General features: G+C 41.9%; 1 protein-coding gene across 1 annotated transcript in view; it reads right to left on the bottom strand.

Annotated features, from left to right (window-relative positions):
• Positions 1 to 9: 9 nt before the first annotated feature.
• Positions 10 to 23,945, bottom strand: part of CRYBG3 (crystallin beta-gamma domain containing 3) — a 135,734-nt gene continuing 111,798 nt past the window's right edge. The window contains exons 18-22 of the mRNA XM_062206721.1: positions 13,097 to 13,236; positions 9,586 to 9,709; positions 3,475 to 3,633; positions 2,308 to 2,467; positions 10 to 1,516 (exon numbers count right to left, since the gene is read on the bottom strand). Of these exons, the coding sequence (XP_062062705.1) occupies positions 1,428 to 1,516; positions 2,308 to 2,467; positions 3,475 to 3,633; positions 9,586 to 9,709; positions 13,097 to 13,236 (672 nt within the window). The 3' untranslated portion in view covers positions 10 to 1,427. The remainder of the gene's footprint in view (positions 1,517 to 2,307; positions 2,468 to 3,474; positions 3,634 to 9,585; positions 9,710 to 13,096; positions 13,237 to 23,945) is intronic.

The following is a 23,945-nucleotide window of genomic DNA, read 5'->3' as shown; positions in this document are numbered from 1 at the left end:
TTAACACAGAAGAAAGATTTATAACTTGGTTTTTTACAGTGAAATTATCATACCTTTGTCTATATACATGTTCCCCAGTTAAAGTTATCTCTGTAAGCTAAGATTTATTAAATAATACTGCCACACCATTGAGAGACACTCAACATCTGTGGGAAAGGGACTTTTACAGATGCTGCTTAACAGATGACAAGAGAAAAGCCTGAGATTTAAGGGAAAAACCCAGTATTTACATGGAAAGACCAAGTCTATAAAAATACTCAAAATAATGGGTCTCTAAAGTGCATATAAGTTGATATTTTAGAAAAAACCATCACAGACTTTATTCTTTCTATATAAAAATAGAGCATTTTTCTGCTTTTTGTCAAAAGGTAGGACAGAATGAACTGCTGGCTCAATGTAAGTTTAACTCAGGAAGGAAGAATGCATGGGAATTGTGATGGTACAAGTGGTGGTGATTAATGGAAACCAAGTCAAAGATGATTTCTTACCTGATTTTGCTTAAATGAAAGGTATTTCAAACGGGATTGTAAAACTAAGTTTTCTGTCCTTTAGTTAAGAAACCAACTCCACCTTTGCTTAAAAATTACTCAAATACTACTTTGTTTTAATTTGAACATTTGAAATTTCCCTTTACTTCAGGCAAAGAAAATTGTTGACTGGCACTTCTGCTTGAGGGCAATCAGGCAAAATCTAGGGCTCAGACTCAGTAATAGGGCGGTAACCACTGTTAGAGTGCAAGGTTGGCCATAGGTTCTCTGTACTTTTTTAGCTAGAAGGGCTAAGGAAACAATGACCACAGAAAACACTCCAATACATGGGCCTTTTTCCTAACAAAACTGAGGTCCCTCCCCTAGTTGCAGTTACAAGTATAAATATTCATGAGGTGCTTCAATCAGAAAAGCCTCATAGAAACTTCAGGGTTTAATGCAGCAGCTTAACAGGAAGGCTTAGTAAATAAATCTGCAGATAGTGCTAAAATTACTCATCTTTTTGCAAAAGTATGACTCACAGGAATTAGTTTCCCTGTGCCTTATACTCATACAAGCATGTAGTAGGATGTTAATAACTAGCCCAGGTGACAGACCCAGTATCCTGTAATCGGCTAGCAGGGATTCATGTTTGGTGGATTGAGGGGAAAACAGAGATTTCAGGAACTTTGCTCACCACAACTGTAGATCAGTCAGGAAGAGAGAACTTTTCCCAGAAATAGTAGCATTTCCTTCACAGGAACACTGAGTAACTGGCAAGGATATTTTGAGCTTTTCCATGGTTAAGAGCAACAGTCTTGGATGGAACCTGGAGAGAGTTCATTCTGCTCAGTGATCCCAACAGGAATGTGCTGACAGCAGCTTCCTTCACACATGCACAAGGCAAAGGATGTGCGGTTCCTTCTTCCTTTGCGCTCTTTCTAGGGATGGTGTTGATTCTCACAATATTTCAATGTCCCATTGCTGCGTTGTTTCTCCCTCCAGGGGCTGGTTTACAATGACATGAGTCTTGTCACAATAATTTCCTACTACAATAGAAATTCCAAGAGAAAAGATTATTTGTTCATGCAGCTGCTGAGCAAGTTCACAATTTTCACAAGCTTTTGCTCAGCCCACTGTGTAGATTAATTGGTCCTTTACAAAAAAGCAGTCTGAGATGGGAAACTGAGTTTGAACAGGCTTAGCCATTATTCACCTACTGGACCTTATGACTCAAATTGAAAAATTAAAAGGTATAATACATGATCATATAAGCATTGATCCCTAACAATGTGATTCTTTGGAACAAAGTGCTCTGACAGAACTCTGGCTGAATGTCAGGTACTGTGATTTTTTTCCCTACACCAACAGTGACTGTGACTAAACCAATTAAAGCAATAGCCATGGATAGTATTGGCCTTGTCTTTGTTGCATTCACAAGCAAGTTTAATTGATACCTGCCATAAATTTTAACTGAGGGCTTTTGATAGCCATGAGAGTTCACAGCAAAAAGTTTAGATGTTTCTCAGAAACAGAGGACGTTTATTCTATGGCTTACGATGCTTCAGGTGTCAAGTTTTCTCAGAGCCCATGTAGCAAAGGAAAACTTTACAACTGCACCAATGAACAAAAACCTATACCTAAGGTTTTTTTTTTCTTTTTTGCTTGATCCAAATAGCTGTTTGCAGAACTGCATATCCTAACCATTTCCAAGCATACTATAAAATGACTGATTTTTCTTCTCTAATACATGAGAAGGTCTTTTACCGAGGAGGAGGAGGTTTGGAACTTAAACTGATATTCAGGAAATAAACAGCACTGGGTGTTATCCATGACCCACCTTTGACATCAAGGACAAGCTGATCACTGAGGTAAGAGCTGATGGTTCCATCTTTATTTAGTCTCCACTTCTGCCTCAACTGCCCATGTTCAGTCCATAGGGCTACCCTAGCTCCAGGTGTGTCCCGGCCACCAATCACGTCGAGACATGTATCACTGGCCTGAAAGGGTTCAGAAATAAACTGTCAGTACCTTGTTTGCTAGAACAAATTGGATTGGGTCCCTTTTCTTTCAGGTGAACAGATCACAGACATTAAGTGGCTGTGTCTCACCCCAAAAATACCATATATAATAAATTCAGCCAACCACCTTTTGAGTCTTCCTTATGGTTCAGGGGAGGTGAAACAAAAGTAACCCTGAAATAGAAGTACTTGTTTTTATAAGGATGGCTGCATCTGACAGTAGTTACTCAATAAAGGCTTGCTGAATTGAAATTAAATGTTAAATCCCTATTTAAAATGTATTACATTGAGCTTGGTTTTCTTATAAAAACACAGGGTGATGTGCTAAAGAAATCCAGACAATAATTTCTTCTAAAGTTTTGCTTTTCATATTTGAAGCATGAGAAGTAGATAATCCATGGGTCATAAACAATAAAACGCAGTTTTTGTTTTTAAACTAGTGCTCTATGGCATCAAACAGAGGAGTCATAGAATTTAATTTCTGCTTTTCAAAACTCCTTCCAATAACAGCTTCTTTCTTCTACCTCATTGTGTATTTTGCAAATGGAAAGGTTTCAACATGTTTATAATCACTTAGTTGATTTTATTTGAGCCATCAAATAAGGGAATGTCTCACCAAGCATACTGTGCAATCAGATCCAAAGTCTTAACATAATTGGTTTTAAAATAATTTTGGTGCAGTAAATGATACCTGCCATAAATTTCAACCGAAGGCTTTTGATAGCCATGACAGTTCACAGCAAAAAGTATAGATGTTTCTCAGAAACAGAGGACATTTATTCTATGTTTTCACTAATGCTGAATTTTCTAGGTCAAAAACCACTCGATTCAATTTTATTATACATACCAGTTTTGTTATAATTATACAACGAACTGTTTTTAGGAAGCTTCATTATTTTACCAGGCTGGTTGACTTGGCAAGATTCTAGTTTCCAAAAGGAAATCAAGGACCAAAAAATGGGGTACTCATCCGAGGGGTTGTTTACCTTGGACTTAAAGAGTCCTCGACAGTAGTGCCAGATCTGAGTGTTCTTTCCACTGTAGGGGGATATGCACACGGATGTTGCCCTCGGGTCAGTTATATTTCCAGTGACTGTCAGATACTCATCCTGGGCTCGGTTCTTTATTCTGATGTATACAGCAGGCTGTGTTGGAAGAAACAGCCATTTAGAAATAACTTTTTGAATCTGCAAATCAGTCTTTACAAAGAAGGAAAGCTGAGAGGTTACCAGCTTATTTGTATCTCATTCACTGTTATTCCCTGTCACAAATACATAATTTTACTGATAAATTCTTGAGACTATTGAGCAAAACACTTAAATTGTACAATCTCTATTACACTTTCTGAAAAGTCCCCATTGAAAGTATTTTTGGTCAAAAGCAATAATGGCAGACGGCCAGCTGATGAGAACTTAAGGACTTGATGAGTGCCTCAGGTGTCCCAGCCTGGCACAGGACGGTAGGGGTGTGGAATAAATATCTGCAAAGGTCTTAGAGTTCAAGAAAGAAAAGTACAGTAATCAGGCATACTGTCTTGAGCTACGTTAATTGTCACAATACTGCTGTGGAGGATCCTGAAAAACCGAGACAGCTGAGAGATTCAGTAGCAATGACAACTTTTTTAAGATTTGTTCATTTATTTGAAAGGCAGAGTTTACATAGAGAGAAGGAGACAGAGAGTGAGAGAGATCTTCCATCCTCTGGTTCACTCCCCAGATGACCACAACTGCCAGAGATGGACCAGTCCAAGACCAGGAACCTCTTTGGTCTCCCACATTGGTGCAGAGGCCTAAGGACTTGGGCCATCTTCTGCTGCTTTCCCAGGTCATCAGCAGGGAGCTGGATCAGAACTGGAGCAGCCAGGACTCAAAACAGGTGCCCATATGGGATTCCGGTGTCAAAGGCAGTGGCTTTAGCCACAATGCCAGGCCCCCAGAGACAACCCTTGTTTACATAAATCCTTCATGTTTCTTTTAAGGACAAGACTGTTTAATCATGCCAATTTTAAAAAATTGGGTAACCAAGGACGTTGTCCCTTATCCTAGAGTATGTTCAGGAACTTTTAAAATATTTCATCTGGAACTTGTGTCTAAGGATAATAAGCTAATAATTATGACTACTTTAGTATATGTAAATCAGTAAGATAAATGCTTTCTGTGCCGCTGTTATTTGTCAGAATAAACAACCAGAACAACCCTTTTAGTATAACAGGCTGGTGTTGTGGCATAGAGAATAAAGTTGCTACCCGTGATACCACATGGCATCCCATAAGGGCACCAGTTCGAGTCCCAGCTGCTCCACTTCCCACCCAGTTTCCTGCTAATAACCTGGGAAAAGCACCTGAAGATGGCTCAAGTGCTTGGGCCTCTGCTACCCACATGGGAGACCTGGAGAAAGCTCCTGGCTTCAGCTTTGCCAGCTGTTGTCACCATCTGGGGAGTGAAACAGCAGATAGAAGAACTCTCTATTCTAACTCTTGACTTTCAAGTAAAATACATAAATCTTAAAAAAAATATGTAATTATGACCCTAGTTTTACAAATAAGGCTAACAACGAATGGAGGAAGCCACATCTGCCTATAATAAAACCCTTCCTCTTAACCAGAATGTTCCAAGGCCTATGCTAGAATAAGAAACTAATCTCAAAGATGGCAGTATAAGACAGTTAAAGAGCAGGACATATAACTAAAGTTCCAACAGAACCCATTTTCTAGCCCATGACACAGGCCTCCAGCCCTAATAAAGCAAAACACAGGACACCCAATATCCCTACCTTTGGTTGGGTACTGGGCTCCCAATGAGAACCTGGGCTAAATAAAAACAAAGGGTCTGTTACTAAGACTTTGACTCAGAAAAGGAAGTGCTTAGGTAAATTCAACCTGGCATTACAGTTAGATCACCAATGAATAGTCTGCTTTTGCATTTTAGATCAACACGAGGTCTGATGAATTTTGGTAAACTGCTGGCTTGTTTAGCTTTCCTAAGGACTAAATATTCTGAGCACCTAAGCAAAAAGAGCAAACTGGTCATTGAAAGCAGGTGAACAAGATTTAGCAGAATGTTTTAAATACTTCTAAACACCTTCCATATTCATAATGTACTTAAATTTCTGTAACTCGACTTGGTCTTATAACCATTATTAATTCTTGAAGCTTAAGTATGTCTTTATTATAGTTTCACTACTTGGTACATGTAAGAAAACAGGTATGCCCTTCACAGATGACAGGATTCCAATTACTTTAGGACCAAACATCAGAGTTGTAATCAATTAACTCAAGCAAGGTGCTAATTAATTACCCTTGTTACACATTGGTAGTCTGACTCCCTTGTTGTTATATGGGAAAACACTGATAGGTGGTGTAAGTACCTTGGTGACTTCCAAATCCCCAACCTGAAAGAGGATCACATTTTAATCATCTCTGAATTTCTAAATAATATGAGCTAAAGCAATACCAGTACCCTAAATGTGATCTACCAGCTACCATTTTAGAAAGCCAAAATTCCTTTGCTGAGTTTCAAAGCTGTGGCCTAAATAGTCAACAGTGAAATCTACTGACAAATTTTACACTTAAATGTTTAATCAGAGTAGGAATCATATGGTTCCTAAATTAAGGCACACTGTCATCATACTTTTAGGGGCAGGTACTGTGGCACAGTGCACTGGGACACCTACATCCCATGTTGAAGTGCCAGCTTAAGTCTTGGCTATTCATTTCCTGTCCAGTTTGCTATGCACCTGGGAAGGCAGCATATGACATCCCAACTAGTGTCCCTGCAACCCACATAGGAAACCCAGATGGAATTCCTGGCTCTGGCCTGGCCCAGCCCAGGCTTACTTGTAGACATTTGGGGAATGAACCTGTAAATGGAATAATCTCTTTTACTCTGTCTCTATCTCTGCTTTTCAAATAAATCAGTCTTGAAGGATCATTTTCATTGTCAAAAAACTTCCATGTAAAATTAGAGGCTACATAAGTTATCCTTTGTCTGAGGATCCTGACCAGTGGGAAGGAACATCCTTCCCTAGGGAAGGAAACACCATTCAAAATTGAGGAAAATACTGTCAGTGTTAAGCTTGGCTACGAAGTTTTTAACAGAATAGGATTTGCATTATTATGTAGTTAGTAAGAAATAAACGGAATTCCTGTTTTTACACCTTTTCGTGTGGCTTTCCAGTAGAATTATCCATCATTCCAGATGATTGATTACAAAGGAGGAAAAAGCAAAATGCAGAGGTCATGTGATCCCATGCCCAAGAAAGACACTAAAGATTTAGTAACCCTCAGAAGAGTGCCTCTGGTTCTCCCAAGTGGCACTGTAAATAACACTTTCAAAATAAATGTTATCACCACAGGAAAATGAGTCAGTTGTTAGAGCAGAAACTGGACATCCACTATCTTACTTAAGCCTCACAATGAGACAGACACAGTGTGATCATGGTTTTACCAAAGAGAAATCCAAGGTGCCAAGAAATGAAGTGATTCACCAAGGTCACACTGCTTACAAGCAGCACAGCCAGCATAGGCCAAGAGTTGTGGCAATGAGCTAGGTCGTGTGCGTGTGTGTGCGTGTGTTTGTATGACAGGGATGAGAAGACCAGTTAGGTTAACAGTTTCTGGCTACTGTTTAACGTTTGTCAGCACCTCTGAGCCTCAGCACCTACATCCCCTGGGCTACACTTAGCTCAGCGCCTGGGATATACTGTGGTACTCTCAAGGCTGACCTTATTTTGGAGGGAAGAAGAGTGTGGGTGCTTTATTTACAAAGATTTTTAGAAACTAACACATTCAGGTTCAAACACTCACTTAGATACAACTTCCTCAAATGTGCTTTACCTCCGAGCCTTATTTTTCAACTAGAAAATGGGGATAATTCCTACTTCAAAGGACTACAGTCCAAATCCAGTGAGAAAGTGTTTCTAAAAGGAGGTAGAAACAGCAAATCCACTGGACCTCACACCCAAGGACCTCACTTGAGCTTTGAACTCTTCCCCCCGCCAAACACAATGAGACTTCCCCTCTCTGAACCAAGCCCTGCCTGTGGTTTTTGATGTTTACATATCACTTTTTTTTTTTTTATGTTACTACTTTGGACATGCTTTACACTTTATTTTCATTTTACTTGCAAGACAGAGGATCTTCCATCCTCTGGTTTACTCCTTCAGTGTCTGTAACAGCTAGTGCTGGGCCAGGCTGAAGCCCAGAGCCCAGATCTCAATATGGGTCTCCCATGTTGGTGGCAGGGACCCAAGTCCTTGAGCCATCAACTTCTGCCTCCCAGGGTGTGCATTAGCAGGAAGCTGGATTAGTAAGCAGAGCCAGGACTCCAACCCAGTCAAGCTGATAAAAGATGGCAGGTATCCCAAGCAACGTCTTAATTATTGTGCCAAACACTCACTGAATTGGATGTGTTTCACCCAATAAAAATTTAAGCTCAGTAAGGCAGAAATCAGAATCAGCCCTTAAGGCATGAGGATCTGGCTAAAAAGCCCATGAGAGTATTGTAGGCATGGAAAGCCAAGCCACTCTGGCAAAAAAAAAAAAAAAAAAAAAAAAAAAAAAAAAAAAAAAAAAAAAAAAACCCTAAATGAAAGATCTCTGTGAGTGAGATCCCAGCAGAAAGAACAGGCCATCAAAGAAGGAGGTACCTTTGTCTGAAGGGAGGAGAGAACTTCCACTTTGACTATGACCTTGTCTAAATAAGATCTGAGTTGGTGAACTCAAAAGGCTTCCTTCCATAGCCTTGGCAGCTCATGACAAGAGCCTAGGGTGATTACTGACGCCATAAACAAGAGTGTCAATTGTTCAATCAACAACAGGAGTCACTGTGCACTTACTCCCCATGTAGGATCTCTGTCCTTCATGTGTTGTACTATGTGAATTAACAGTATAACTAGTATTCAAACAGTACTTTATACTTTGTGTTTCTGTGTGGATGCAAACTGTTGAAATCTTTATAAGCTACGTTGATCTTCTGTATATAAAGATCATTGAAAATGAATCTTGGTGAAGCATGGGATGGGAGAGGGAGTGGGAGATGGGAGGGTTGTGGGTGGGAAGGAAGTTATGGGGGGAAAAAGCCACTGTAATCCAAAAGCTGTACTCTGCATATTTATATTAAATAAAAGTTTAAAAAAAGATGAATGAAAAAAAGGGTAGAAATTATGTACATCATCATATGCTTTGTATAATATCAAATACTTAATCATCCAGTTATACATTCATTTCTTCATTCAGTAAATAATCCCTGAATATCTACAATGTGTGAGACATCGTGTCAGGCACTCAGTGTGCAGCAATAAGCAAAATATATGTATGGTCTTTACCTTCATGAGGTTTTCAGTACAGTGAGCCAGGTGTCTTTTTATGGGTATCTCATAGAAAAAGAACCATGTCTTTCAGGAATAATTTAGACAGGGCAAGGGAGGCATCCATGAGGAGGCTTGCATTGAATTCAGAGATGAGGAAGAGCTCACAGGCCAACAGTGAGGGAAGTATGTTCTAGGCAGCAGGCACAGCCCATGGTAAGAGCCTGAGTGGGAAAGCTACATGTGCTGCATGTGGCACGTCTATGTGGGTGGGAGAGGGCTGTGAGAGATGAGGCTGGAGAAGCAGCAGGAAGGCAGATCCCACAGGCCACACTGACAAGGGTAGAGTGTATCCTAAGTGCTGTGGGAAGCTGGAACAGAAGACTGACAAGCAGTAGGTGTGCAGTACATACTATTTTAATTAAATTGCCAGAATCCATCCTGAGTATTACGTAAGTAGGGAAAAAAAATTCCAAATACTTAAAAAGTAAAAATGGAGTAGTATCAAAGTTCATTCCTGTCTCAATTGTTTGCTAGAGCTTACGATCCCTTATTTTTCAAAAGGAAGGGAACATGGCCAGTAATACTTGGGACTCAAACCTAAAATCCAGTGTTGATTTAGATGCAGTTTTATGAACTGGTGAAAATCTACAAGACTCCTCCAACACAATATGTTCTTCCTGCTATATAAATGGCAAACTAAGTTAAAGGTTACCATTTCAGACGCTGTGGTTTATGACATTTCTACCAGAAAATTCAGGTATTTTGGATCTTAGAAGTCTTTTCGTTACCTGTTTCATAGGACGCAGGGAACCAATTGTTTTCCATCCACTGTACACTGTCCAGTTTGGGATCTCATTAGACTCAAGTAGTATTTGTCTCCCTAAGAAATTGGATCCTTCATAAGCTATCCACCTGTAAGAGAGCAGGAAAAAAAAAAAGTGAGGTACTTCAAAACACAAAAGCATTCTCTTATCAAAGATACCTGCTATCACACTTTTAGCGTTTGCTCTTTGAAACTTAGACATTTGCAGATTTAAAAAAAAAAATTGCACTTTTTTTTCTTAACAGAGAGCAGAGAAATGTAGGAGAAAAATCACTGGACTGGAGTTAGAAGATCTGGGTTCCAATTTGACTGCTGATTCCCTTACTTCCAAAGTGAATGCAAGGCTCCCTCCAGCTCTTGAAATTGCATGTTCCTTTGATAACACTTTTTTAAAAAAATATATTTATTTTATTTATTTATTTGAAAGAGTTACGCAGAGAGAGGTCTTCCGTCTGCTGGTTCACTCCCCAATTGGCCTTTTTTCAAAGCATTTTAACATTCAAAGATAAACTAACTTCTCACTACTACCCAACAGAAAACCATTCTCCCACCCTTAGGAGCATCATCACACGTCCCTGACGACCTCACAATGAATCTCCAGTGACCCCACCAGACGTTTCTTCTACAACTCCCTCAACATCCCCACGGCCCTGTGGACTTACAGAGATCCACAGATGTCTCCCTCTCCCTGTCACTCTAAGGCCCAGCCTCTTTGCAAATCCTCCCGGATACTCTTGGCTTCCACTCTGCCTGTGTTAAAGTGTGTAAAGGTGTGCAGGGCCTTCAGGTCAGGATCTGGCATTTCAAGGCTGACTTAGTGTAAGCAGTCAAGCCCATTGCTTCACAGATTGGTTACGGCTGCTTCTGCACCCTCACAGCAGGCTGAGTAGTTTTGACAGCGAGGGATAACCCTGGACTGAAAGGACTGCCTGGCCCTTGACAGAAAAAAGCAGACTGCTCTCTGCCTTAGGCAATTTCAAGCTGGATGGCTGAGGAAAATAAACTTGGGTCACCAAGAGGACCTGGAGTTTTCCGCGAGATTGAAGGTCACTGCAGGCAGCACTTGAAGAAAGAAGTAGCTGCCTTGCTTGCCTCGGAGAAGCACCTGGAATTGCAGCAGAGGTTGCCCTGCCTTGACCCAAGGAATGGATAACCCTGGAGTTGAGCTGCCTGCACTCAGAGGGGCTGGTTCTCAGGAACAGGCTGGCCCAGGGCTGACGACACAGCTACAAAGGTTTGCTGTGGTGCTGCTAGGACAGTGGTTTCAGACCTTCGCTTTTCCACATGAAAACTCAAAGGGCAGCATTCCTTAGGGACACGCATCTCACTTAATGCAGGAAGAGACATCAACTTCTTCATAAAGTTGAGGGGAGAAAGGAGAGATTCCAAGTTTGGGATATGAAAACTCTGGATAAAGATTATGTACCTAAGTTGACAATTATTAGGGAAAATCCACCCTGCTATCCACAACCGAGATCAGGCATGGTCAAATTCTGGCCAGAAGGCCTTCCCTGGACCCCTTTTTTGCAAACTTAAAGCTGAACCATCAGAATGGTGCAGGGGTTGTCAGCAGGGCCACAGAGAGGCTCAGCTGCTTCCCTAGCGTCACAGGTTCTTCAAATGGGTAGGGAAGTTGCATTTAGAAAATTTAAGCAAGATTTTAAGTAACTGCATCGATACTGATTTAAATGAATTCCCTAGTTGGAAAAGCTGTGTGGGATGGTGCACTAAAGCAGGCCCTCATTACCATCACAGATCAAAGATGTGACATAACAAGGGGATTAAAAAGAACACAACTTGTCCCTGGAGGTAGCCGGCTGTGCAGTAAGCAGGATCCTGCCAGCCGTTTGTATAGCCCAGGAACATCTTCCGAGTCTCTACTGTCCCTTCATCTGCATGTCAGTCTCTATAGAGATTCCGGACCAGAAGGTAGATAATAAGCCAAAGAGGAGAGGTAAAGTGGCACCAGTTTTTGAGAACAGAGTGAAGTAGAAGGTGAGAAATTTTTGGAGGTGAGTCAAGTGTTAGTTTCACTCAAGAATATAAAGACAAGAAATGTATAAAAGTGCTGTGAAAGTCCTGTATTATGGGGATGTAAAATTTAGATCAAATGGACTTCGTTAATTGGGAAATAATACACCAGAACCTTAGCTTAGCTAGAGTAAATCAATTTATTTTAATAAACACCAAGCCATATGAAATGCTTTGCAGAAGGAAATTTAAACTCTTATGTGAATAATATAAAAGCCAGGTATTGTAATAGTTGACTTCATTTTCAATTATTGGCCTTATCTCTCATTAGCCCCCAAATATTTAAACAAGCTGAGTTAATGATCACGTAATTCATAAGCCATCCTAAATAAAAGCAGCCGTTTTTATACTAACCACTGAGACCTATGTGCTTTTTAAGTTGGCTTTTGGTACCAAAAATACCAGCAGTGCAGGAGGAAGGGCTAGCTTATCTGCCACACTCTTCAGAAATGGCCAGAGAGGCAGATTTCCCAGAAAGTAAACCGCTTCAATTTCTTGGCTGCTCACTGGCAGGCCTCTCACCATGTTTGTTCTAAATATGCAAGTTTATACCCACTTTAGGTAATCATTGTTTAAATTTTTTTTTTCCTTGGCTGGTGCCATGGCTCACTTGGCTAATCCTCTGCCTGCGGTGCCAGCACCCCAGGTTCTAGTCCCAGTTGGGGCACCGGATTCTGTCCCGGTTGCTCCTCTTCCAATCCAGCTCTCTCTCTACTGTGGCCCAGGAGTGCAGTGGGGGATGGCCCTGCACCCACATGGGAGAGCAGGAGGAAGCAGGAAGCACCTGGCTCCTGGCTTCGGGTTGGCACAGCGCGCCAGCCGTAGCAGCCATTTGGGGAGTGAACCAACGGAAGGAGGACCTTTCTCTCTGTCTCTCTCTGTCTAAATCTGCCTGTCAAAAAAAAAAAATTTTTTTTTCTTAAAGGTAACTTCCCAAATTTTAAAAGGCAGGCTTCACACAACCTGACTGATAATCTGAATGTATGAGCAACACTGGCCGGCAGGCCAGGTCCACAGGTGTACTCCAGAATGAAAATGAGTGCCATGCAGGGAAGCACTCCAGGAGAAGCAAGCTGTCAAATCAAAATACACAGCACTCTTCGTCTGCCCTGCAGTCACTTGCCTTAGCAGACGATCGTCTTAACTAATTATACTTGCTGCATTAAGGGACTTTCTCCTGGAAGGAAAGTGGTACCCAGCAAGGTCCTGGGGTCAACCGACTGTGACAGGGTGGTAGCCCTCTTCTCCAAAGGGCTCTTCCCCCAGGCCACTGCTACTACACACCTACCAGGTGGCTGGCAGTCTTCTCCAACTGACACAGAATCTACTGTTAGTCCACTGACAGAGAAAAGGCTATGAATACCAACAGATCCCAACAACAGCAACTGTGCAACTCTGTCCTAAAACAGTGACCAAAGCAGACTAAACTCTTCTCCCGTACTTACAGTCCGCTTTTTACCCAAACAGACTGGGTGTAGAAATGCAAGTCTTTGTTCAGGACAGAATTCACAGCCTCTTCAAGATGTAGCTCTCTTCCCTCACAATGTTCCAGTGCAAAGAGGCTGATGGAGGGCTCTTCAAAAACCTAACAGCACAGGAAAGAGAAAGCACCATCACATGGGGTAGGCCTAGTGCACTGACAATCCTGTATGGACGCAGGGGACCCTGGCTACATCACATTCACAAGTGCCCAGGATACAGTACTATATGCCCTTTAAAGATACTATATAGTCAGAACTGTGCCCACAAGATTGGATTCTGTTAGCAGTTTTTATTTGTATTAAAAATGAAGCTATCAGAAAAGCAGTCAGTCTTCCTATAAAAACAGACAACTTGTTGGGGTTGGCATTGTGGCACAGGGTGTTAAGCTGGCACCTGTAACACTAGCATCCCATACGGGTGCAGGTTTGAGTTCCAACTGCTTCACTTCCTATCCATCCTTGTCTTTGGGCCATTACTTACTAGTAGCTAAAGGAAAAATGCACAGATATTGTAATGTAATCCACGGTAGAAAAGGATATGCCCTGTAACAGTACACAGCAGAAGGCAAAATTATTTTTAGCAGAAGGGAGCAGTAATTAAGGGCACTTCACGGCCGTGGCAGCATGCGAGTTCATTCTCAGAGGATGCACTGCAGGGGCTGGAAGGTACTCTGTGCAAAGCAAGGGAGACACAAACACATGGGGCACATGAGTGGAGAGCCAAGTAGACCCTTCTAGCCAGAACAGAGTCCAACGGGAGACAACACCGACTACTCCCACGGCTTGTGTCTGTGGATCCAGTTGCCTGCCTCCCCTCCAGCACTGACAGGACAGGGGAAGGTGCCCATGGGGAGTCCCTGAAGGTTTTTGAACTAAGGAGTAAGACTGGGCTGAAGTATCTAACTTGCTAAAGAGAATCAGAGTACTAAGAGCTGGGATTGTGGATGGTCAAAGAACAGTAAATAGACAAAACGCAACTGGTTCTTGCCAATAACTTTCAAATATACCCACACACAGGAGCAAAACAACTCATGGAAGTTATTCTTCAAGGCAGCTTGGAGATAGCAAAGAGAATGATTCAAATGCCTATCAAGAGGGAGCTGGCATCCCATCTGGGTGATGGTTCCTGTTCTGGGTGCTTCTCTTCTGATACAGCTCTCTGATGATAGCCTGGGAAAGCAGTGAAACATGGCCCAGGTGCTTGGGGCCCTGCACTGGGAGACCTGGAAGAAGCTCCTGGCTTTGGATTGGCTCAGCTCCAGCCTTGTGGCCATATGGAGAGTGAACCAATGGACGGAAGACCTTTCTCTCTCGCTCCGACTCTACCTCTCAAATAAATAAATAAATGAAATCTTTTAAAGGGGGGGGAGGGGAGCTGACTAAGCTACAGTACATTGGTAGAGAATACCACAAAGCTATAAAAAAGTGATAAAAAAGTTATGAAAAATTGCTAAGATCATATTTTGTGGAAAATGCATATTATGAGAACTATGCATGGATTCAAAAACTGTTAAAACAAAATCAACTTATGTTGTTTCTTTTTTTAAAATGTTGCAAATATACTTTTTTTAAAAAATATTTATTTGAAAGAGTTACAAAGAGGCAGAGACAGAGAGACATCTTCAGTCTGCTGGTTCACTCTCCAAATGGCAGTGACGGCCAGAGCTGGGCTGGCCTAAAGCCAGGAGCAAGGAGCTTCTTCTGGCTCTCCAATGTGGGTGCAGGGTCCAAGCACTTGGGCCATCTTTCACTGCTTTCCCAGGCACATTAGCAAGGAGCTGGATCAGAAGTGGAGCAGCTGCGACTGGAATTGACCATATGGGATGCCAGCACTGCAGGCAGTGGCCTCACCCACTAGGCCACAGTGCAGGCCCCACACTGTGGACTGTAAATAAAGAAGAAATAAGACTACTGGGAAAGTTTTCCTCACAGCATCAAATCCTTCCTATGAGGAGGAAGAGGGTGGCTGAGAAGAGGCCGTTTGTGTTTGGCAATCCAGAGCCCTCTGGCTGTTTGCAGTGACAGGGCGGAAGTGAGCAATGGTGAGAAACTGCATCGAGGTACAGGGAGCATTTTCTCAAAAGAGGAATTGGGTGAAGCGAAGGAGGGAAATGGGGCAGTGGCCTGTCGGCATGCTGGTGGGTCCGGTGGGAAGCTGAAAGGTACAGACACCACAAGGCAGGAGGGGTGATGCCAGGGAAGGAGGTGTCTGTGGTTGTTTCCTTCGGCTGGAACTCAGCTACGAGGGAAAGGAGCACTCTGGAAAATATGAACTGATTGTCTTTGAAAGGGAAGACAGACAAGGGATGCTGAGAAACTTCCATGTAAGATGCGGGAACGTGAGACACGGCTGCTCAGGGGAGGTCCTGACCGACCGTTCAATGGGACTTTTCTGCTGTGACAAAATGCCGTGCATCTAAACTTTCCAGCGCGGTAGCCAGGAGCACTTGAAAGGCAGCTGGCATGAACAAGGGACTACATTCCTTTTGTTTAAATAGTGCAGGAGGAGGAACTCCGGGATTCTGGAAAAGAATGAAACAATCACTGTGTGCAGGGAGGCGGCAGCAGAGAGGGAAAAGGCTGCCAGGGGCAGTGACTTTCCCTCAGGAAACACCACTGACTGCAGGACCAGAAATTCATCTCCAGTCACGGCGTTAGGAAGTGACCACGGGCAAGATTACGTGCCTCTTAAAGCTGCCTAAAATTCGAAAACTGGAAGCATTCCAAGAGTTTACACAATGAACTGAGAGTGAGTGAAAATGAGCCAGTAGTCAAGATCCACTGCTAAGCCCCTGATTTCATTGTTGGGATTTTTTTTAACCTCTTCACCCTCAAAGCTACTGGCTGAGTTACAGCTGATGAAGAGGGCTGACAGGCGTGGAGCCTGGGATTAGCAGCCCAGTGAAGAGCCTGGTGTGCTAACAGCAACCATTGCCTCCATGAAGGGCACTTGAAGGCCACATGTTGCAATTGTTTTATGTCCCAGAGCAGGGAAAATGACAAGCCTATTATGAGCATGGAATTTAAATGCTAAGCATTACTCAAGGAAAATGGCACCTCTACACCCTTTCCTTCTTTTTTGAGAATGCCCACAAAGGCTTTTAAAAAATGTCATTGCAACGCCATTGAATTCACGCCCTTCACCTAGTAATTCTACATCTAGAAATTTATCGTACAGAAAGATGAAGTTTGATGAAGGGGACCAACAAAAAACGTTCAAACGTCTATATATTTTAAGAAATACTGATGCTGACAGAATGAGGAAAAAGTTACTCTAACTCTGTTTGTGTAATTAAAATTTTTTTTTCATCTGAGAATAGCTATTACTTCTAAACTCAAAGTCACTCCCCTTCAAAAGTTTTGATATATACTCTAACTTGATTTGTTTCTATTTTAAACAGTTTTAATTCATAAATATACTTCGATTATAAACGCACTTAGAGGTTGGCAGGAAGGTCAGCACAGTATTGATCTGAGCAGGATGGTGAGGGGTGGTCAGGAGCTAATCATTCAGAAGAACTACTTTAAAATCCTATGTTTTCTGAACCTTTTCACAATCATGAAAGTGGGAAGAGCTATCAACCAGTAAAGATGATGACAGAGTAATCTGAAACTTGCAAGAACCATTTCAACCAAGAGAATTTGATGACAGTTTGAGCCCTAGTAATGTCCATGTTAACTGAGAAGACAGCCAAGCATCTGGGACTAAAGCTCTTCTTAGGTGTCCTCAGCGAGAGGGCATTGCTGCTCGGCCATGCAAAGTGGATACGATTTCCAGAGGAGAATGTGGTATTGAAAGAGGAAGAATACTTGAAAAAAAATTGTATACATTAACATCCATTAAAGGAAAAATACCCTTTGTTCCTCTTCATCCTACCAACTCAAATAGTATTTTAAGTGATAATAACAGTAATAACTAACATAGAGAGTACTTACTATGTGCCAGGCATTATTGCTCAAAGTGATACGGGTACGTACACACACACACACGCACTCCATTGAAACCCAGAGTGTTCTACAAACAAAAATGTTTGGGGCCAGAATTGTGGCACAGCAGGCAAAGCCACAGCCTGTGATGCTGGTGTCCTATCTCGGCAGAGTGCCAGTTCCAGTCCTGGCCCCTCCAATTCTACTACAGCTTCCCGCTAATGCCTGGGGGAAGGCAACAGAAGACGGCCCATGTTCTTGGGTCCCTGCCGCCCATGTGTGAAATCTGGATGGCTTTCAGCCAGGGTCTGGACCAGCCAGGACCTGGACCTTCAGCCCAGGCCATTGCAGCCATTTGGGGAATGAACTAGCACATTTAAGAACACTTTCTGTTTTAAAACATAAAAGTAAAAACAATTTTAAAAATTCATTTGGCACCAAAACTCAATCTCAATAATGGCTATTTATAATGTTTATCCAATTTGTACAGCTATGCATAGATTTCACTATACAAACAGAAGTGTGCCTAATTATGGACTGCTGCCCAGAATCATGCTGGGGGTTTTACCTTATAGGCTACATATGAACCCAATTACTATTTAAAGTTTGGAAAGTTGCATATTCCTAAATACATTCAGATTAGGGTTGCAGAATTGCACTCACTCATCTAGTCCTTATAACCTAGTTTTGACATGGGTACTATTAGGGTCTCCATTTTGCAGATGAAAAATCAACATACAGGCTACACAGTCAGTGGATTATCTAACATTTGAATCTAGACAGTTGGCCCTAGAGACTGTTCATAATAACCTTTATGTTACTGTTCTAGCACGTTCCAAGTACCAATAATTGTATAATGTGGAATAGTTGTGATTGGCAGGCGTGGTATTACACTTGACTTCATCTTGCTCACCTGGTAAGCAAGACCTCTGTTATCTATTCTTACCTACCCATAGCATAGTTAACCCATACCTATAGCATAGTTAACCCATACCTATAGCATAGTTAACAAACACGTCTGCCATTGGAATCTGAAGCACTGAGACCCTACTTCAAGCTGCTAGAATGACTACATTTATATCGACAAATCTTCAATATAATTGGATAAAAAATTTCTTAAACGTTTATTTATTTGAGAGGCAGAGTTACAAAGGGGGGTGGGGAGGAAAAGAGGGAGGGAGGGAGGAAATGAGTGTTTTCCTTCCGCAGGTTCACTGCTTAAATGGGTGCAATGACCAGAGCTGAGTCAATCTGAAGCTGGGATCCAGGAACTTTTTCTGGGTCTCCCACGTGGATGCAGGGGCCCAAGCACCTGTGCCATCTTCTACTGCTTTCTCAGGCCATGCACAAACTGGTGCCCATAGGGGATGCCAGTGCCTTAGCAGAGGCTCAGCCCACTCTGCCTGCAGTGCTGGCCCCTGGATAAAATTTTAAAATCTAAGTAAGTACTAATTTTTGACATAAAAAAAAAATTAAGACTGGGGCTAGTGCTGTAGCATAGTTAGTGAAGATACTACCTGCAGTGCTGGCATACCATATGGACACCAGTTTGCATCCCAGCTGCTCCATTTGTGATCCAGCTCCCTGCTAATGACCTAGAAAAAAGTAGCGGAATATGGCCTAAGTGCCTGGGCCCTGCTACCCATGTGAGAGACCTGGAAGAAATTCCTGGCTCCTGTTCTGGCTGTTGCAGCCATGTGGGGAGTGACCCAGTGGATGTAAGATTCTCTCCCCCTCTCTCTGTAACTCTTTCAAATAAAGTCTTTTTTTCAAAAAGCCCTATGACCTGCACTTTGGCAGTGTGCATTTCTTCAGGTTTCAAATCACCACTGACAAGGAAAAAGTGTTGATAGTACCTCAGGGTCATACTAATAGGTTAGGCTGCAAATATAACATTATTTCTGAAATATTCTGTCATCAGCCACTGAGAATAGCCACATCTGTACAGGCAAAAAACTGTACATCACCTCAACCTTTGCCAAATGAATCAAGACTTAAAAAGTAAATGCAGTGGACAGAATGAAAGGAAAGTAACCACAATGGATGCCTCAAACACTGTTTAGTTCCAAAGAAATGCCAGATTGCTGGCAAAAAGCTTTTCCAAATAATAAAAATTTAATTGAAGGCTTATAAATCTCTAAAATGTTTAATCTGGAATATTCTAGGTTTGGTTTATTAAACAAACTCATAAATGCCTGCAGCCTATGAAGGTTTAGTGCTGCACAGCAAATAGGAATTAACTATTGTCCAAGAGTTGTTATAACTCTACTGAGTACTTACCATGTAATAAAAGCTTCTGTACCTGCTCATTCAATCCTCACATATTATCAGATGAGAAGGCTGAGGCTTAGAGTGGTCAAAAACCATGCCCATGAGTTGGGACTTGAACCAAGTTCTGTCAGACACCCAAATCTAACTCTTCCCAAGTAAACTATAAGCTTTCTCATAGAACCTCTTTCATTTGTATTAAAAACATCAATTTCACTATAGAGCTAACTTTCTTGCTGGCCTTTGCTTTTACTTAAAAAAAAAAAAAACTAAAATACATATCAAAGAGAATAAATAACATAGTAGATAGCCATATGCTCAATACCCAGAAGTATTACATTTTAAATTTACAGTGCTTGTTATCAATTTTTTCTAAATAAATGAAACATAGCAAGTACAACTAAATGTAATCCCTCCAACAGGGCTAACCACTGTGCTAAAGTTGGGACTCCTTCCAGCTCATATTTTTAGATTTCCATTAATGGTGTGCATCCCTCGCATTTTAAAATGTGTGGAAATGTATCTTACTGTGACATCTTCAGCAACCTGCTTTTCTTGCCAGTTATGTTTGTTCATGCACAGGGTTTTCCGTTTATTAGGACTACTGTGCTGCATTCCTAATTGTGAGTGTGTTGTAGTTTCACCCACCAATGCTGCAACATTTTAATTTTCTTAAAATTAAATGTTTTAATTTAATTGATGTTTCTTACATTAGCTGTACATGAATATTTCCACTTCCCTGTAATTAAGCTAAACCTTAGTACTGTCACATTTTTAACTGTATGGAAAGGAAGGTAATGTCACCTCATTATTGGTACAGTTTGTATTTTTTTTTATCATTAGTGAGGTTTAATACCCTTTTTATGTCCTTAGCGAGACTTCCATCTCCTATGAACTATTTTAATCCTCTGCCAGTGTTTGAAAAGAACTTTTCTCAACTCCTGAGTTTGTCTTATATTCTGTGCATGAAGCCTCTGCAGTTTATATGAGCTGCAGAGTTTTCCAGTCTGTGATTTGCTATTGGAGGCTGACTAATTAGTGCTCTTGCTCCAAAATTTTCAGCCTCTTGAAATCTGTGAATGCAGTTGTGTTCATTGACATGGTAAAAGGAGACCTGACAGATGTGATGAAGAATTAAGGATCATTCTCAGGGCGGGTGTTTGGCACACTGCTTAAGCTGCCACTTGGGACTCCCGGCAACCTCTCTCTGAGGCAGGTTCAAGTCCAAGCTTTCCCCTCCATTCCAGCCTCCCGCACGTGCATACTCCAGGAGGCGGCAGTTGATGGCCCAAGTGCTTGGGTCCCTGCCCCCAGGTAGGAGACATGGATGGAGTTCCCAGCTCTTGGCTTTTATAAGCAGTTGAGGAGTGAAAGAGCAGATGGGAGTTCTCTGCCTTTTAAATAAAATAAATACATTTAAAAAAGAGCTAAGCGTCCTGAGATGGGGGATTAGTCTCTTTATCCAAGTGAACCCCATGTAGCTAAAAGGGGCCCTGCAAGATGGTGGCAGGAGGGTCAGTGATAGAGAAAGGACAGAGAGCAGAGGTTGGAGTGAAGCACTTTTAATATTGAGAGGACAGGAGTGAAGGAACACTGGCAGCTTCTAGACCCCGGAAAAGGTTCCAGATAGAACTCAGTCACGGCAGCAGCTTAATTTTACCCTTCTGAGTCCCATTTCTCCAGCACTATTACACAGCAAACTCCTGTAGCTCTAAGCTATAAAATTTGTCATTTGTTCCAGCAGAGCCATGGTTTGAATGTTCCTACCTAAACTCATGGTGAAACTTAATCCCAAAAGTTAGGTATCGAGAGTGCAAACTTTTTTTTTAATGGACTGTTGGCTCTAATTAGCTAGCTTTTGTTTGAGATTTATTTATTTGAAAGGCAGAGTTACAGACACAGACACAAACACACACACAAGGGCAAGTGGTGCAGGGGAGAGATCTTCCATCTGCTGGTTTAGATTCCTAAATGGCAACATTGGAAGCTAGAAGCCTGGAATTCCACTGGGGGCTCCCATATGGGTATCAGGGGCCCCAGCACTTGGCCATCTTCCACTGCTTTCCCAGGTGCATCAGCAGAGAGCTGTTTTGGAAATGGAGCTGCTAGGACTTGAACTGGCTCTCAAATTTGATGTGGGCATAACCCGCAGTGCCACAACATCAATCCTAAGAGACTATGATATTAGGAAGTACAATTTTGGGGTCATAGGTGGGGCCCTAATCCAAGGGGCTGTGGCTTTACAGGAAGAGGAGGAGAGACCTGAGGTAGGACACTCAGGCTGTCTTGCCGTGTGCTGCCTTGCACAACCTCGGGACTCTGCAGAATTCACCAATTAGAAGGGCCTCACTTAGAGGACAGCCCCAGATCTTGAACTTCCCAGGCTTCAGAGCTGAAACTCCGAGAACTTCATTCTTCCAAGCAAGTTTCACACTTCAGAGCTGAGCTAAATAATGAATAAACCTCTTTATAAAAGACCCGGGTTGGGGTTGGCATTGTGGTATAGTGGGTAAAGCCACTGCCTGAATACCTGCATCCCATATGGGATCCAGTTTGTGTCCTGGCTGCTCCGCATCTGATCCAGCTCCCTGCAAATGTGCCTGGGAAGGCAGAGAAAGCTGGCCCATCATACAACTACTATTGTATGATGCAGTATAGAGAGAAAGAGAGAAAGATAAGTGACCTTACCTATTGTTCTTAGAAATTATCTTGGTGTTATGGCTGCTTGTGATACAGAATTGAATTCTGGCTGCTCTGCTTAGAATACAGCTCCTTGCTAATGCACCTGGGAACGTAGTGGATGATAGTCCAAGTCCATGGGCTTGTGGAAGACCCAATTGGAATTCTGGGCTCCTGGTTTCCAGCTGGCCTAACCCTGGCCATTGCAGCCATTTGGGGAGTGAACCAGCAGATGGAATCTCTCTCTCTCTCTCTCTCTCTCTCTCTCACACACACACACACACACACACTCACTCCCTTTCTGTCATGCTGATTTTCAAATAAATCTTTGAACAACAACAAATTGCTAGGAAAAAAATTAAGAAGAAAGGAACATTCTCAGAACCAGAGTGAGAAGTTTGATGGGCACCAACACAAATGATAAATATTTAAGGAAATGGAAAATGCTATCCCAATGTGATCGTTACACTTTATATATGTGTATCACATTACCACACTGTACCTCATAAATATGTACAATTAAAAAAGAAATAAGTAAATTTTAAAAATTTATCTTGACTATTCTGGACTTTTTAAAATATACAACTTAATTTTAGGATGTCTGTCATTTTTTACCCTTAACCCCAACACAGGCGAAAAACTTGTAAACAAGGGGGCAGCATTTGGCCTATCATTTAAAATAAAGCACAGCTTGTGATGCCAACATCCCTTATGGAAGGTTTGAGTCCTGGCTCCACTCCAGATTCCAGCTTCCTGGTATTGTGTACCCTGGAAAGAAACAGTGATGGCTCAAGTGCTTGGGTCACCACCACCCATATGAGAGACCTGGATTGAATTGAAAGCTCCTGGCATAGGCCTGCCCCAGCCTTGGCTGTTGTGGCATTCGGGGAATGAACCAACAGGAGATATTTTTCTTGCTTGCTCGCTTGCTCTCACTCGCTCTTTCTCTCTCGCTCTCTGTCTCTGTCTTTGAACTAAATAAAACTTTTAAAATAAGAACAATTTTCTTTGAATCATATCAATTGGGGGAACACTGTATTCTTATATTTTTTTCATTCAGACAAAATTATCTCTTCATCTTTTAAGTCCCTGAATAAAACTATAATTTTCTTTAGAAGGACTCACTCCCTTGAGTTAGCATTATTCCTATGGTTTAATTGTTTACTTATCTTGTATCCAGTATCTTTTAACCCTCATAATTCATCTGTTGATACACTCGACAATTTTGTTTCTTCCAATAACCTTTTGTTGTTGCTTTGACCCTGTTAAGCTGGCTGGGACTCCAGAATCCTAGTGAACAGAAGTGGTGATGGTAGAGGCCTTTTGTCTTCTACTCAAAGGGAAATATTTCAAATGTCTCACTAGAAAGCATGATGTTTACTGTGGCATTTGTTGGCCTTCATTTTCAAAACGTACACAAGAGTTAATACGGATTAGGCCACAAAGTGTAACAATAACCAAACCCTTCTACTTTGTAAACTCACTGCTTCCTTTCATTCTGTAGCTGGATTTACTGCCTCCCTGTATCCGAAGCTGTGCCTCTAATTCAGTTCCCTTGCACGGAATGAATCACTCTCTGCCAATTCCTATTCCACTTCTTCAGAACATTTATGTCATCACTGATACAATTTCACTTGAAGCTTTTCTACATCCTTGTTACAGTGTTTCTTTGGCTCTGCCAGTTTATAACTGCCAGGACTGGATTATTACTTCAAAGAAGCCAAACCTCCATGCCAAACCACCATGGAGACACATCAGAGCAGCAATGTGCAGACTGCTGCTCCCATTGAAATGCCATAGAAGCAGGTTACCCCACACGTTACTTGGCCAACACTTAAACACCTTACAGAGTGTTCTGAAACTCGCAGTTCCCACCTTCTTAGGTCTATCAACAGTTGCTCATGTATCCTGACTTCATCTGTATGTGTCCTTTTTTCTT

Source organism: Lepus europaeus, chromosome 2, assembly GCF_033115175.1.
Source record: "Lepus europaeus isolate LE1 chromosome 2, mLepTim1.pri, whole genome shotgun sequence".
NCBI classification, from domain to species: domain Eukaryota; kingdom Metazoa; phylum Chordata; class Mammalia; order Lagomorpha; family Leporidae; genus Lepus; species Lepus europaeus.
Note: the sequence above shows the minus strand (reverse complement) of the source record. Positions and strands in the feature narration are given on the sequence as shown.